This window comes from Solea solea, chromosome 1, assembly GCF_958295425.1.
Source record: "Solea solea chromosome 1, fSolSol10.1, whole genome shotgun sequence".
NCBI lineage: Eukaryota > Metazoa > Chordata > Actinopteri > Pleuronectiformes > Soleidae > Solea > Solea solea.
The window spans coordinates 41,672,110-41,689,225 of NC_081134.1; the positions used below are offsets into that span (position 1 = coordinate 41,672,110).

At 42.8% G+C, this 17,116-nt stretch overlaps 1 protein-coding gene across 1 annotated transcript; it reads right to left on the minus strand.

Annotated features, from left to right (window-relative positions):
* Positions 1–1,979: 1,979 nt before the first annotated feature.
* zmp:0000000991 (mucin-2) lies at positions 1,980–16,399 on the minus strand. Its single transcript, XM_058635443.1, has 5 exons — positions 16,191–16,399; positions 10,486–10,604; positions 10,233–10,380; positions 8,233–8,278; positions 1,980–7,729 (listed from the first exon to the last, which is right to left on the minus strand). Exons 1-5 carry the CDS (start codon positions 16,286–16,288, stop codon positions 2,702–2,704), a joined length of 5,439 nt encoding a protein of 1,812 aa, XP_058491426.1. The 5' UTR covers positions 16,289–16,399; the 3' UTR covers positions 1,980–2,701.
* Positions 16,400–17,116: the final 717 nt, after the last annotated feature.

Below are 17,116 nucleotides of genomic sequence, written 5' to 3' on the forward strand. Positions count from 1 at the left end.
AATAAAGATAACACCTGTGAGATTCCATCAGAAGATACCACTGTGCCAGAGTAAATGCAGATGGGACCCACAATAAATGAAGGATTTTTTTCCCTCGCCCAAAGAAATATTGCATTTTAAAATATCACCTTTAAAAACGTACATTAGGAGCTTGAAAGTCATTTTACAACATGTGGACATTAGCTGTGCAAAGTCTGATGATGCTGAAGTGAAGCAGAGTTAAATTACAGAGGTTTTAGTGAAGAGATGCCTAGGCAAATCTAGTTTGGCACTATCTATGAAAATATATGAAGAACAATTATTAAAACCAATTTACTTTTATTTACATGTCACTATTGGTCTAATAAAAACTTGTTTTGAATAATAATTTAAAAAAAAATTATTTAAAAAAAATCTATATATTTGGGGCATTTTTCTCTGGAGCGTCAGAGACAACTCTGTTGAGCCTCAGCCTGTTCAGGGCCATAGCTCCGGCTGTGATTGGCCAATCTGGGTGATTGACAGCTCGTTTTAATCATCAAAGCCAATAGGATCAGCCTGCGGTCTCCGAATGCACGCAGCTCCTTCCGCTCGTTCATCAGAAGGACGCAAATGCGTATGACGTAGTTTGACGGACATTCGCCCTTCTCCAATCAAAACAAGCTAATGGCCGTTTGGAATGACCAATCAGACGAGGAAGAGGCCCCAAAGCATGTTGGGAAGTGTAGTTCTCAATTTGAAGTGGCTTTGTTCCGGTGAAAACAGCTTGTTTTGCTCAACAACAAAGGTAAGACAACATTTCTGGTTGTATTTCTTGAAAGTTAGTTGTTGTTTTGCTCTTATTTTGCGGCTGGATCTGTGAGTTTTGGTCGTAGAGTGATATAAATGGTACCGTTGGAATCTGTGGAGTCTCTACTATGGGCAGACATGTTTCAACATGATGGCGCTGGTTCTCCGTTTTAAATGTTTACACCGTTATGGTGTTGGTTAGATTACTTGTCTGTGTTTGGTGAACATAGGAATAGTTTTCATGAGCTTTTAGCCGAGTTTCTGAGCTTTCTGTGGGTATGCAGCATGTCAATCTTGATCAAAGGTAAACGTGCCTTTGATTAATGTGCATCGCAGTGTGTATTTTTGCCCCCTGTACCGGGGGCTACCAGGAAGAAGAGGAGCTGCAGACTGACAGACATCCATATCTTAAGCCTGTTTATATTTGGGCTGTGGACTTTAAATCCAGAAGTTATCATAATTAAAAGCTGGTATTCACCATACAAGGCACTGTTATATGTCTGTTGTGGTGCCTGTTACTGTGAAAGTTTCCTTTGCCCACACATAGATTTCACTTTAGTACCTGAAACTTGTTTTTTACTCTGTGATTTCAGATCCGCTGCCTGGAACAAATGCTGTACTCGCCTCAGTATGACATCAGCAGAAAAAAAACGTTATGTTTAAATGAGTCTCTTAAGACTCATGGTGACAAAAGCTGCCATGCCCTTCCCCAGTGACATCATGGCTAATAATATGGCTGCAGATTATACTGTGTCAGTGTGAACTGTGTCTCCCCAGGAAAATTATACACCGGAGAGAAGGTCAAGCACACCTAACACACAGTCAGCAGACATGCAGGTAATACAATAATGATTTTACAGCCAGGCCATTAAGTGTTCTTCCCAACTATCACCATAGCAGTGTGTGTGTTGTCATAGCTAAGGACGTCAGGGAACACCCACTGTGTGACAGCTGAAACAGCCTCACCATATGTAAAGTAGATAACGTTGTGTTTAATGTTGGTTATTAAAAAACTCCCTGCCTACTGGAATGTGACCTGAGGTGCTGAACTTTTTACAATGCCATGACTTGGCATACCTTTGGACTAATTAATGTCACATACTGTCAAGTACTGCCATGGAAAACACGACCAAAGATTTTGCAATTAAATCATTTGCCACATCACAAGAGCAGAGGTGGAAACACTCAACCAATAAAACCCACAAATACCGTTGGGAATGTTAAAAGTATTTATTAAAAAAAATATTTATAAAATACATATATTAAGATTTTAGATTGTCATTGTGCAAATAAGGACAAGCATTGCGTCGGGCACACAAAATTATGTTACATACTAGAGTACGAAGCTTTTTAAAACCACGCTACCTTTATAAAAACAAGTGAAAATAAATTGCTGACAATTACTATAATAGATTTAAATCTTCAAACACAGAAGACAAACGATTAAATATCTCATAGTAAATATCTCATATATCCACAATACCTCAGCACTTTATGTTAATTAGCAGGATGAAATGCAGTGGCAAAGACTTAGGTCAAGACCCTCACCTTACATATTAGATTGGCTAAAACAGCTACTTATTGTATTTCCCTTACAAGTGCCATGCAGCTGTCATAATTGTAATGGTTCAACAAAGGTTATTAGTTATGCAGACACTATACAGTCCACTGTACATGCTTTTAAACATCAAAACAACTGTACTGATAATAACATGATTGGTCACTTAACATAACAGCCACCACCAATATGGAGAAGCAAATCATGTGGGCAATCAGCTGGCCATGTTGACCTCCTCTCTGACAATGTGAGAGTAAACAAGCAGTGAAGTTCATTGCACATGACAGATCGCTGCCCATCTTTCTTCTCCTGCATTCATTTCCTTCAACATCATTAAGTCCCGGATCACAAAACTTGAGAGCAGTTTTCCTGCTTTCACAATTCTGTCTCCTTTTCTTCACCGTCACCTGTTTCTAAGTAATATTCATCATCGGTTGTCGTGTCCGAGCTGCTGTCCGAAGACTCCTCAAAGGTGCTGAGGCTGGACACGTAACCTCTGGAGGGCAGGCGCCCTCTGGAGGCCTGGCTTTCAACTGACTGTGGTGCTCCTGGCGGGCTGGGAAAGGTAGGAGAAGAAATGCTGGGGGGTGTGGATATGCGTCTGGACACTGGTGATAAGGGAGGTGTTGGAGGAGGTGTTGGGGGACCATCCACATCCCATTCAAAGTCACAAATGTTCACGTTAGCACCCCAATGGTGGGCTGGCTTTGACGCTGTGGCAACTCTAGGTGGAGAATTATTGACCCCTGAACTCCAGTTTGACAAGCAACTGGAAAACGATCGAGGGAGTGACCTTGATCTCATTTTACCAGGGTCACCGGAGTAGTATGACACACCATATTCACTTTGCGGCAATCCTGCAGGGAAAGACCACCGATCCAGGTCTTTGCCATTACCGCTACAAGTCAAGGATGGTTTAGAGAGATCACCCACACTCATGAATCTGGAACCTGTGGAGATACGTCCAGGTCCTGAGGGTCGACTGGACAGTACTGAGCTCACAGAAAATGACCTCCCAGGCACAATGCCATACTTTAAGTCTGCATAGGAGGATGCTAAGTGGTCCTTGTCTTGTCCAATATCTGGACTTGGAGGACCTGTGGATGCCCGGCTTCTTGAACTCCCCAAGCTGATTCCTTCTCCTGCGTCACATGAGGGGGACTCCCTGCGACGCTGCAGCTTTGGGCTGTAGAACACACTGTCGTCTGTTACATCAGGTGAGGAAAATGGGGACACAGGGGTAAGGGACACAGGGGTAAGAGAAGAGAAAGGGGAGAAGGGGCTCCTTGGACTGGATGTGGACTTCTTGAACTGAGTAGCATAACCATCAGATTGGTTGGGGTTCAAATTGGGACTGGGATCTCTGCATGTGGGCGACTGACTTGTGGGTTTATAATCAGTCTTGTTGTCTTTGAAAAAATCCAACTGGTGTATTGTTGGGCTGTGGGCTTTAAGATGAACTTGGGTTGCACTTAAAGTTTGTCCTTCAAAAGCACTTTTCTCATCTTGGCCAGTTTCTGGAGGTGATTTTTCAGACCAAGCGGAGAAACCATCTCCTGTCACAGCTGGGGGCGGTATGATGGTGTATCTGTTTTGTGTCCACCTGTTTGTATCCTCAGTTCCCTTCACACTGTCCTTCAGCATTGATCCCCCCTCCTCTAGTGTTTTGGTACGGTCAACAGTGGCATCACTGACACTGCTGATGTCACTCGATCCACTAACAGAAGGCGTTTGCGAAGCCCGCTTCCATTTCCATGGAAATGACGGATCATCTTCAGACCTTCTGGTGCTAAATGTTTGTCTCAGTTTATTAAGAACCTGGTCCATTTTATTGTTTGTCTTGTTGGACCTCTCAGAGTCTGACCTTGATAGACTGAAACTTGGTGTGCTCACACTTTTCTTTAGAGCAAACCGGCTTCTCTTTGGACTTTGTTCATTGTTGCTCTCCACTGAAAAGAACCTGCTTTTACTGAGCATACTCTCCTTCATTGTTTTGTTCCTGCTTTCTTCACCCTGGGATTGACTACCTGTTGAGCTGCTACCACTGGAACTGTGGTCTGAATGACTCTGGGATTTACCTGACACTTCCTTGCTCTGTGATGTATGTGGTTGTTGACTTAAACTGTTCTCCAAAGAAACCTCTGCGTTTGCAGTGTGTTGCACGGGTTTAGGTGTGGAGTTCTGTGGCGCAGTTCTAGCTGTATTTACTTGGGATTTAATGCTGTAAACGAGTGTTTCAGTTACACATGTTGAAGAGGGGTTCTGTGGACACGCTGAACTAATATCAACTCTGTTAAGTAATACCTGACCAATCTGGTGATTATCTTGATTGCCATTATTGGTGTGAGATTTGAGTGCATCAGTTTCTGAAACCTCACATTTTGAATTTTCCTGTGTGGCAGTTTTGTTTTGGAGAGGCAAAGATACGGTCTGGGGTGAGCTAATTTGTGACAAAGGGGGTTTGGATGTGGCTATGGTCTTTGCTAAACTGGGATCAGCATGTGAGGAAAGTTCTGGAGTATAAGTTGACTGAGAGGCCTGTGGATAAAGAGGAGATCTGGGTAATTTTGTCAGAGATTCTCCCTGTGCTGACCTGCTAGACATGAGAGTGGAGTAAGGTGGGGAGCTATAACGAAGCTTATAACCACTTGAAAAATCAGCAGGGAGAGAAAAAGAAGTAGAGGGGTGACACTTGACTGTGCCATACTCCACAGATAGTGGCCTCTCCTGTCTGTTTTTACCTAAGTCCTGTATTACATGATCAGTGTTCATTCTGCCACTACATTCTTGTTTTGACTGGTCTAGCTCTCTGAAATCAGCAGAGTCAGATGACAGAGATCGATACTTGCTTCCCTTTGCCACTTCTATGCTGGAGATTTTGTGGGGTGGGGGAGTTGTATTTGAAGTTGGACTGCTTGATCTCAGAAAGTTGAAAATTGATGGGGTTCTACCACTTGGGGACCTGGTGGAAGATAGAGGACCTGTTGGGACATCGGGTGGATCCGGCTTTTTCTCTGTGATGGGCTGAGAATCCACAGAGTCTTCCCATGTTACCCGTCTCACTTTCTTTGCTTCTACCCCCAGTTTCTTTGGGTCTGTTTCTGGGCTGCTTGAGAACACCGTCCCTTCCTTAGAGCTGGAATTTTTTAAGCAGCTGGGACTTTTGAGGATTGGAGTGGCAGGGGGCGTTAGGGGAGAAGAGTGAGTGATAGTGGTGGGAGAAGATGTGACGGCAGGAGTGACAGGAGGAGAAAGGAGGGATGGGCTTTGGACAGTTGTGGATGGGGGGTAGCTTCCAGGCATAGAGGCGATAAATGCAGGGATAGGTACAGTAGTGTACTTTGTTTTAGAGAAAGCACTGCCTGTAGTGATGAGGCTGGTCAGAGTTTTGGGGGGACAATTCTTGGGAATGGAGGCATAGCTTCTTTCAAAACCAAGAGGTGTGGTGCTAGTTTTAAAATGAGCACTCTGACTATTGAGAGAGGTGGTAGAAAGAGATTGCTTGGTAATCCCAGAATAGTTGTTGTGAAGAGATATGGGGGTGATGCAGGTTTTGGATGAGCAATGATCACTCATGTATTTGCTGTTGGTTTCAGTGGGTTTAACTGAGCTTTTGAGATTTTGGAAAGTAGGAGGTGATTCAGATACATTTGCATTACTTAGAGAAACCTTGCTGAGATTTGTAGGGTGAGTCAGTGTTTTGTGTGGTGTATCTCTGCTAATTTTAGGTGTAGACAAAACATCTTCCACATTACGAGACTTTTGTGGTTCCCTATTGTTTAAACTGGATCCAAATAGCTGTTTGTCTAATTTCTGCTCAGGCAAATCCCTGGCATTTCTTTCTTTTATGTGAGTTCCTCCCTGAGTCTCCTTAATAATGTTCGTGTTACCTATGAAAACTGTGTCTGCTGTGTTACTGTTGTCTCTGTTAAGGGAGATTTGACTTCTTAATCTGTTGTTGTCAGATGGAACTGGCATAACCAAGTTACTTCTATCACTACATGGTGAAAATAAGGGTGTGTTCAGCTGGTCATTGATGCTTGGTGTAACATTGTGGGTTACAGGGGAACTGCCTTCCTGGGTAACTTGTTTCCACCATGAAGTGGATGTCAGTGTGGTCCTTCTGGGAAGTGTGTGACTTTTTAGGAGAGCAGAGGTATCATATGGGGAATGTCTGGGTGAAGAGACTGGTGGGTATATGTTTGTATTTTTGTTTGAGTCCCTGCAGTTCTGTTGCATCACAGATTCTCCTCTACTCAAAAAGACAGGTTTGGAACATGTTTGGGGTTGTTGGGTGAAGGGTGTGACTTCTGTATCTTTGTTCGTTGGTGAATTTGAAAAGAAGCGTGATTCAGACATGTTCCCTTCTCTGCGGTTGGAGGATGATGGAGGGAGGATAGGCCCGGTTTCAGCTGTCCTATAAGAAGTTAACTGTGGAGAAAGGACAGACTTTGTCCTGTCTTTCTCATTATTATTGAGAATGCTTTGAGAGAGGTGTGGTGTGTGCATGTTTCCTTGCTGATCTCTTGCTGTGTGGTTTTCATCAGATAAACCAGAGGCAGCAGTGGAGCTCATGCCACTGGAGTTCATTCTTCTTAAAGACAGAAGCAGACTGCTGGTTGTTGGTTTAGAGCTTAAAGCTGAGTGCACTCCTTGATTGCCAGTTTGTGGATTTCTCCTTTGTTCATTTGGATCAAGAGACATAGAAGATACATTTGGGGCTACAGGGCTTAACGCACCTTTATCTAGTTTCCTGTTGTCCATTCTTTCAGAGTTTACATCCAGAGACACAGGCTGATTAATTTTCCTTTTTGATTCATAGTCCAGTCTTGCAAGGTCACTCTTAGTTGACCACTCCACTGTATTACTCCTGGTAACCAGGAATGGGTCTCTTTGTCGGGCTTGTGATCTTTCTGTGACTGCCCTCTCCACACCATGTTGGCTTGGCGCATGGTTTGTTGCAGTGCTGGCCATAACCTGGAAATTCCCTAGGGCTTCTGAATCTCCAATTCCCTCAAATCTTTTGGTCCTTCGCATTCGGCCAGTCCAGTGTGGAGCAAGAACAGTAACCATGGTGGAGGAAAGCATGGTCACAGCAGCATTGGATAGTCCAAGGTTGTTTTGGTTCTCAACCTTTGTATGCACCTTTATGTCTTTCTTAGTCTCTTCTAAACCAGAGCAAGTGCTTTTTGGATGAGTCACATGTGGAAGTATGTGCAAGCTATGATAGTCATGTGGTCCAGAGTCGCCATTTGACAAAGGGTGATTTATATTCACGTCCCTGGTCGTTTCCGGTTCATTGCACCCAGTTGTGATAACCTCCTCTGTCCTTGTTACTATCTTAAGTAACAAGTCACTGGCTGTCTCTGCAGGGGTTTCCGCTGGTGATGCTCCTTGGTTAACCTGTTAAAAGAAGAAGACTTAGTGTACTATCTAACAACAATATATTGAGTTCATTATAAAAAAATATTTAAAATGAAGCATTCATTTTAATTTTTTCAGATCTACCATTCAAGTCGAGCTTCTCCTCTGGTCTTTACTGTAGGTATGCTATCACAGCTGTAAATTATGTGCTTGCGGTAGTCAAAGCTTTGCCGCTCATGTTCCCATGGTTCAGCTATTTAAGAAATCCAAGCCTTGACAAACGGGTTATTTTCAAAGACATGAGAGCCTTCAAAGAGTGTGCACACAAAGCACACACATCCACTCCCTTCTAACACTTAAAATAATATCCAATCTCAGGTGTTTTCTAAAGTACACAATGTGACTTAGAATGCTGTGACGTGTTACGTCTACTTCTTCTCAGTTTCTGCACCTGGACTCTTTTTTAAAGTAACTAAGATTCAGTTTCACTATTGTGAAATGTCCTGTTCGCATAATAATAATAATAAAAAAAAGATCTTTACCTGACGGCAGGTGTCCTCTGTATCAACCCTCTGTGGGTCCGGAAAACTAGCAAAACAGGGAAGAAAGGAAAAATTGAGCACACTAATGAAGATTACACGCTACAACTGCCAGCTAACTGTAGAATGCTAATGATGTACCCTTCGCTCGGCTTGTTATGGTTACCAAACTAAATATGGGTATGGCGCTTTGATTACCAACGGCATTTGTCACACAATCAAAGGGTTGCACTTTCTCTGTGGAACTATTAATTATAATTGGATGCATTACAACAACTACTGAGGGCAATAAGAACTAAATTTGACAAGGCAATAAATCCTCTAGATGACATGTAGGTTTTGTCTTGGTCAGTCAGAACTTTCATGTGTGTTTACTGTAAATACTCTCACTCACAGACAATGGGGACATTACTCAAAGAAAACCATTATAAAATTTGTAACATTTGAATTTGTAAAATAGTGCAATGTTTGAGACAGAATTTGGGAAACAGGAAAATGAACTGGGGTCTTTATTTTTCCTGTTTCCTGAACAGTTGGGGGGGGGGGGGGGGGAACAATCAGAGGCTTTCAGATAACAACCTTCTTAGATTATGGAAATGACAATGACGGTGTGAAAATCAACTGTGACTTTTCCTGTGCTCGGCCGCTGTAATGTTTTTGTGTGCGGTGCGAATGTGAGGAATTAGACACCTCACATTCGCCACTGCAATGCCGAATAACAGGGCGGTCCGCATTCCTCCTTTCCTACTTAACAGTTTTCTCACATGTCACATGTGTACCTGGGGTCACACCTCGCAACTACTTGTGAACACCTGAACAATGTACTTGACTGTTGAACATGAAAGCACATGTTATCACAGGTGTGTGTCCCGCTCACTGTGAGTGCACAGACACAATCACACACTCAGCATCAGATCGTGACTACGGTTGCGTTCAACTGCATGAAAAGACAAACAGGTGGCTCACAAACAATTGAAGAGGTGTGCCTCTTTTGAGCCAATAGAACCAATACCATTTATTGACTATTGACGACTTGCACTGTATCACAGGGTGGCGTGAAACCAAGCTCAAGGGAACATTTGGAGCACACAATCAATGCTCTCTCACAACACAGCAGTTATTATCACATGTTAGATCTTAAAATTTCCCTGCAAAACCAAGGCAGCAATTCTTATCTGATATAACCTCAACTTATCTTGTGTTGCTGACTAGATGTTGGATGCTTTGTGACACATTAACTGTGAAATAGTTCAGCCTGGATTACAGTAAGTGCTTCATATCCTTCTACTCTAGTCACTGGAACAAGGGAGAGGGAGAGGGAGAGAGAGCAGGGTCACTTTATTCAGTTCACTTCCTTGTTTGTACAGAGAGCTGACCCTTTCAGATAGTGCGTCTCAGACTGCAGCAATCAGTTTATGTTTAACTTCATGCAGGAAATTATGATTTAAACGACTGTGCGCTATTGTTATTGAAGGGACCACTTCCAGTCTCGTAGACTAAGGCTGGGGTCACATTAGATGCATGTGTGTGTGTTTGTCCGGTTTGTCTTTGAAAATGATCACAAAAATACTGAGCTTGACCTGCATCTCACTTTGTGCTACTCACATATCAGAACGTGGTGACGGGCCTGAAAAGTTATCTTCACACTGCTTCTTCGCCTTGTGTCAAAAACACAAAGTATTCTGTATTCCCCAGATCCCTAATGAGCGACTTCACACACACACATGATTTCATGTGGACACTGAGTGGGAAAGCTGCACTGTGAATCCATCCGTTTAATCTCATCTGCTGGTCCAGGAGATCAGCACAAGTCTGCATACATTTATGTCGCCACACGCACAAAACTGACGAGCCTGTCACGACACGCGGAGAGGCGACATGACGGTGACACAATGTCCTGCAGGAAGAAGCAGGACTGGACAGACAGACAGACAGGCAGACAAACAGACAGGCAGACCCTGCCTCATTAGTCCAAGGGAACAAAAGACAGCTTTGGCTCTTACCTGCTGTGACAGCAGTCAGACTCTGGCTGGAGTTTTACTCCAACTTTTTGATTCTTGGGAAGTTTAAAGAAAAGAGAAGTGGTGAATCTGGGTCTGCACGCCTTTGCAGCCTCCTGCCGCCTTATTCCATCCGCTCCAAATATTATTACTGCAATAGATCAGAGCAGCTGATTAACTGCTGCACAGTGAAACAAACAAGGCTAAACAGATTTTCCATGTAAAAGGACATATTTAACGTGAGTGTGTGTTCCACCTCTGTGTGGTCCCTCCTTTCTGATGGTTGACCGATGGCGGACCTGGCCAGATGGAGTTGCATCACTGTTAGGATTTTCTGGCTGGTCCCTCTCATCAACTGTTTCATCGTGCTGTGACCTGAACAAAAACAAGAATTAAGAATTAATTAATTAATCTTTGCTTGTACCTCGAGCATCTTTGAAGCAGCTGGAGGGCTGATGTAAACAACAAGCTGGATTTACAGTCAACAGAGGGAGTTCATCAGAGTCTAAACAAGGGATGGGATGGTTTTTATCTCGCTTTGTAGTCAAAACCTCTAACATTTAGTTAATCGAATTTCCCTTGTCAGGATATTTGTGACTGATGAAAATCATTAATATTTCACATTACTGACTTCAATATGCTGTCCAGCTCACCATCGTACAGTCCTAGTGATTCGTTATGAGTGCCACAAGGGGGTGTCTACATATTGCAACAGATTTTAGGAATTATAAAATAATGCTAAAACCTGACTTAGATATAATGTGCAGTCCTTAGATGAGAGCATGGATACAGGACAGGTTTGGACAAAAATCCAGAAACGATTGCCGGGCTCAGGTTTGGTCACAAATGACACATTAAGTAAAATAGGGGGAATTTAAATGTTGTTTAAGTGCTTTATTGAATATAGTGATAATAATTAGAAACTCATAAGTGAATGACCTGTTTCTGTTTAGACAGGCTACTGAACCATCCACGGTGAATACTATCCCTCTTCTCTGCAAAAACTCGATCCGTTACTGTTATACAAGAACTGGTGGTTGTTAATGGTGAGTCTGAAATGCTATCATATTCATATGTGCTGGTGATAGCTCATAAAGTATCTGTGTGTGCGTGTGTGTGTGTTCACAGGGCTCGGAGTTGCTTCTTCCTGGATGTAACGATAACTTTTGGTGTTTGCCAACCATAAATAAAGCCTAACAACCTCCTGCGTGACGATCAAAGTACACCTCAGCTTACTTACTTAGCTTACTGTAGACCTTGTGCCAGACTCGGACAATATTCAGAAAAATGTGGCCCAAGCCGCACTCTAGTCCCGATTTATAGCTGATTATGGCTTTATGCTTAAAAGGTTGTGGTTATAAGTTAACTTTTCATGTACAAAGTATTGGCACTTATTAAAAAAAACATACAGTGACAGTAGTGTTCTATTTGCATCAATGTGATTTATTCATGCGCGCACATAAATGCTACATATTTAGGTGAAAGGTTCACCCTGAGAGTATGTTAACCTGCCATGCAACGCCCTAAATGACTGGGTGTTGTCATTAAAGTGGTGCGGATAGAAAACTAAGGTCAGAGGAAATCGGGGCAGACATGCTCCTTATCACTTAGACAGTACCGGACTGATAAGACGTGGTTACATAAAGATCTAACACTGCTCACTCCCCACTTGCTCTCACCACCAGTGCCAACACACCCACTCAACAACGATGTACTTTCACTGCTGAACCCACACTGAGCCAAAAACACAGTAAAGGCACAGAGCTGTGATGAGTCGGCTCTATAAATATGGACATATACCAGTCCTTGTGCAACCTTTGTTCAACTGCAAGTGGCAGATTACATGTCACAGGACATTCCACAGTCACTTTCACTTAACTGGTTTATGTTCGCATGGATTGGGAGGCCTAATGTGACCTTGACAGATCTGTTGGACGATCACAGGGAAATATTTAAATTATTTATTTATTTATTTATCTAAATCACGCCCAGCTCTACCTCTCCATATCCACCTTACCTTCAGGTGCTGCAACTCCCTGGCTTTGTTACGGCTTAAGATCAGTGCTGCTATCATAAAAGACTGACATGATGTGACATGAGAGAGCGGGAGAGAGAAGTATGAGGGGTGAGGAAGGGTGATAGAGAGTGAGGGAGGGAGGGAGAGCATCATGCCCTTCAGCTACTAACTCCCTGCCAAGGCCAACACACCTTTTATGTGGAAGTGATCTGCCTCTGCCTGAGGCAACAGAACAAATCTTACATCTTAGCCTTATTAGTACTTATAAACCTGCGAGTGACAAGGATTGGCCAAAGTGACGCGAGGCGTGTGGTGGTGAAGCATGAGAGGCTTCTGTTCATATGTCATGTGCTGCACCTCCAGATCCAGGATCACAAGCCCTCACACTCTGTCCACCACAGCTCAAAACTATGTAGTCTGAAATCTGCCATCATGATTAATTATGTGGCTCATCCACTGCTTCTGCTACTTGTGTTACATGGCCAAATAAAGTGCTCCTTTATTTTCTCCTTCAGCAGAGCAGACTGTACAACTGTTTGTCAGTCGGACTAACAGCCAACGTAATGTGGCGGAGGAGTCCCCCGAAATGCGGCCCGTTCACTTTTGCTGTGTTTCCACTATAGTGCGTTTTGGCACAGTTGGAATGGTAAAACCCTGGGTTAGGCAGGTGTTTTGACCTGAGTATCTGTACTTGGTAGACAGGGTTTGGGCTGTGCCTGATGTGCTGCAAGCCAGTGCGACGACATTGAACAATAACATCAAATTCAACACAACAGACAACAAAGGAGGAGATCCAGCAGCTCTTTTCCTGCTCTGTTTGTGGTTGTAGCTGAGAGTAAACTGCGGGCATTTGCCCTGATTCCCTTGCACTGATTGCAAGGGAATGGCGCTTTTCGCTTGTCCAATCAGCTGCTGGTCTAGTTCCACCCTGACCGTACCAGTTTACTCTGTTACCCAAAGGGAAGAGAAGAATGGAAACAATTGAGAACTGTAACTCTCACCTCTCTGGTCTCCCTCACTAATCCCTCCATAAACTTCCACTGGTCCAGAATTCAGCTGCCCGCATCACCACCATCCTACAACAACTCTACTGGCTTCTGGTTAATTTCAGAATTCAATTCAAAATCCTCCTGCATGCCTTCAAGGCCATCCATATCCTCGCCCCTCCGTATCTCTCCGACCTCCTCCACATCGCCACCTCCTCCTCCTTTCACCTCACTGTGCCCTCCGCCCGCCCGCCTCAGCACCATGTCGTCTAGAGATGGGGAGCAGAGCTTTCAGGGAGCCATCTCTCCCACCAGACATCCACAACTTTGACTGTCTTCCCCTGTTCAAATCCAAACTCAAAACCCACCTGTTTAAAATAGGCTACTCTCTGTAATTTCACACCATTACCTGTTTACTGTGTCGTCCTGTTGTCTGTTTTTTATTGTTATTTGTTTTCGTAGTGTCCTTGAGTGTTCGAAAGGCGCTTATAAATAAAATGCATTAATTATTATTATTATTATTATTATAAGCGCAAAAAAACAAACCGTACTGTACCAAAGCAAGCCGTTCCACATGGTGGAATCTTTTGACCCATATTCAACTTTCCAGACGGCAGCGTGAGCCAACAAAATCACATGTATGTTATCAGCTCAAACACTACGCAGCCCAAACAGATTTCCAATAAGGTGTTGTTTTGTAAAGAGAAAGAAGTGTTCAGCAAACAATTAATTTTATTTCTGTTTGACGAACCAAATACAAGTAACTGTTGTGGTCTGTGGCTGCAGAGTTAATCCTTACAAAACACTGTGAATCTGCAGTGACCCATATTCAGGCCTGGATTATTTTCCCTGTCAAACACAGCACATGGAGTTACATAAAACAGTTAACATATACACAAATACGCGCGTTAGCCCTTGATCTCTGAATAATTTAAAAAAAGAGTTCTTGAGGCGATACAAATTCCAAAAATATAGCTGTAATCATTCTCTGAGTGCTGAGAAAATTATCAAACTTGACAATCTCGAGGAAGTAAAAATCGTAACAAGGTTTCCGTAGGTGAACCTGCGGAAGTCAATCATTGTATTAACGATAGATATTCCCTGATCAAAACCCCCCACAAAACCTAGCAGGAGCAGGAGCCAGTGAATTTTTTGGCAGCTGAACTTAAATAAATAATCAGTCACCACAATGTTTGTATTCTCGTAGTTTTAAATATTTTATCTTTAAAATTTAAATTTCTACTACTTTAAATAGCCATACTGTGAACTTTCCTTTTACGTTGAGATGAATGTTGACAAAGTGAACTGCAGTGTGTGGCATTTAAATAAAGCTACATCTTAATTATGTTTTAATTCAAATTAGAATGTGGACTCTCACGTTGATGAAACTCTGCCGCTGCACAGTGTTCACACTGCGTGAGCAGAAGCTCTTGTTTTTAAATGCTCCATGGGCGGATGACTAATTGTTATCTTTGCATTCATACACAAGTATGTTGGTGTATTCTTCACTGGAGGTCAGCCTGCCTGTCTGTGGGTGTGTGCCCAAATCTGCCAGCTAACACTTACATAACACGGAGTCCGCCTGAAGTGAAGAAGTGTGGGTGTGTGCTCTGCACTGTTGAACACACACTTACTGCAAACAATAAACACACACGAAACATCCCAGCTAATGATCTACACCCTCGACGTCCTTTTTTTTAGGATTCACCCAACTAATGACTTTGTAAAGTGGAAACATCAGATGTGCAGAACAGAGTGAGACTTGTTCTGTGTGTCATGCCACACCTTCAGTGCCTGTCACACATCCAGCATGGCTGTTTATATTGCACTCTGTGGATGATATACAACAATAAACACGGAGCAGCAGCAGCAGCACCGAGGTTTTAAAGGAATTAAACTGCAGGCCTGGATGTGCATGTGTGAGCTAAACACACAGTGCTGCTTTAGTGTTCTGCGTACCAAATAAAAACTTTCCTGACCAAATATAATAGCAATTCATAATATTATTGCAATAACTGTAAACATATGCTTTGTTAGCTTAACGTAACCGTAAAGTAAACAACAAGCAGCCTCCTCTGCAGGATCCACCTTCCTTTAGTTTGTATCCATTTTGCCAAAACAGAAACAGATGAAGTGATGTCACAAACACATTAACAACACTCCCAAAACATGTTGATGAGGATGTTTCAAAAACATGTTACAATGACTAAAAACATACTTACTCAGAACATGTTTTTTGGGATGGAAAAAACAACCCTCTACAAAACCTGGACTGACTATTGGTAAGCAATTTCACAGCATTATGAAATATCCCACGTTTCTAAATTCCATTCTCCTGTGTTAGGGATGAGTGAATCAGCAGCACAGGCCCAAGCTGAGCATATTTATACTCCATAGTTCACACGCGACACGCTTTGCTATACGGAGCGAGAGCCAATACAGAACCCTATGCCAAACATGGTACGTACCACGCAAAAAAACACTTATATAACAAGTTTTAAGGATTACACTGGCGTAACTTTCTTTGGCATCACACTCAAATGTACCAGAATGCGTCATAACACACATTTAAAGCAAAAATACCACTCGTCCCGCTTCCTATGGTGTAAACACAGCGGCTGAACTAAGTATGAAATATTGACTGATCCAATATCTTAACGCCGTATTAACTCAAACGTAGCCGTGGCTCTGTCGGTTGTTTCCATTAAGCTGTGAGACATGCGTGCGCTTCATGATGCTCACTCAAACATTAAATACACAGATTAGTAAACGGGATTCGGCGTAGTGCTCTCCCGACTCACGAGGACGGCTCGCGTCGCGGCTAAAACAGTCTCTCGGAGACGTAACAAAAGTGCGCAGCAACATTAAAGAAGTGATTATAAAGCATAAAGACACAGTATAGTAACGTGGTAATAAAGTGTGCTGTGACGAAAACACATGTACAGACGTTTCGATTACCGTGCAGTCGCGGTCCGTGCAGCTCGTGGTGTCCTGTGCGCAGGCGGAGCAGTTCTGAGCTGCTGCAGCTCTGCTGCTCCTGCGTCACTTGTTGACATCCTACACGAACCGGTTCAGTGAGCCGTCAATATTCTCACGGGCAGAGAGAAACATCTATGAAATGTGGTGCGGAGGCCAAAAAAGCAGCAGAGCAGTGAAAGCGCACGCCACTGTCCGCGTGGAGGTTAAAGTTTAACAGTAATATCACCTGCAGTCACACAGGTGAGACCGGGAAATCACCACCGGCCGCGTCCCTTTTCTCCAGCTTTGCACCCTCAGCCATCTCCTTCTTGGGACACAGTCCAGCTGCTCAAGGTTCAATCCTCCTTTGTTATGGCGCTTGACTGGTTTCCAAAGAAAATCACTTTTTGTTTCATTTATATTTTATAATAATTTTATAAATGATTTCCACAATATATTATAATTAAAGACCAAAGTATTTAATGTTTCTGCAGATTTGCTTGTGCAAAATGGACAGTTTAGTTTTCTCGTGCTTCTACTTTCACAGTAAGACAATAAGTTAAGAACCCTGATTCAGAGAACAACATAACATCACCTTCTTATTTTTTCGGGCCGGCCCAAGCTTTTATTGGGCCCTAAACTGAATTTCATTCCACCACCTCAGGGTAGTCTTGATACAAATGTAACACCATAAATTCCTTTAATTATAATGTCACTTTTATTAGTTTTAGTTTAGAATTAATATGCGCTTTCATATTCACAGCAAAGTTCTAAGTGTGGTGATACTGAGCTTGAATTACAAATCTTCAATCTTCATCTACAAATCTACAAAAGAACTAATAACTTAAGCTCTAAAAGTCTTTATGATGCTAAAATGTTTTTTTTTTCCTCCACACATATTAGGAATAAGTGAAATAAGTGGCTGA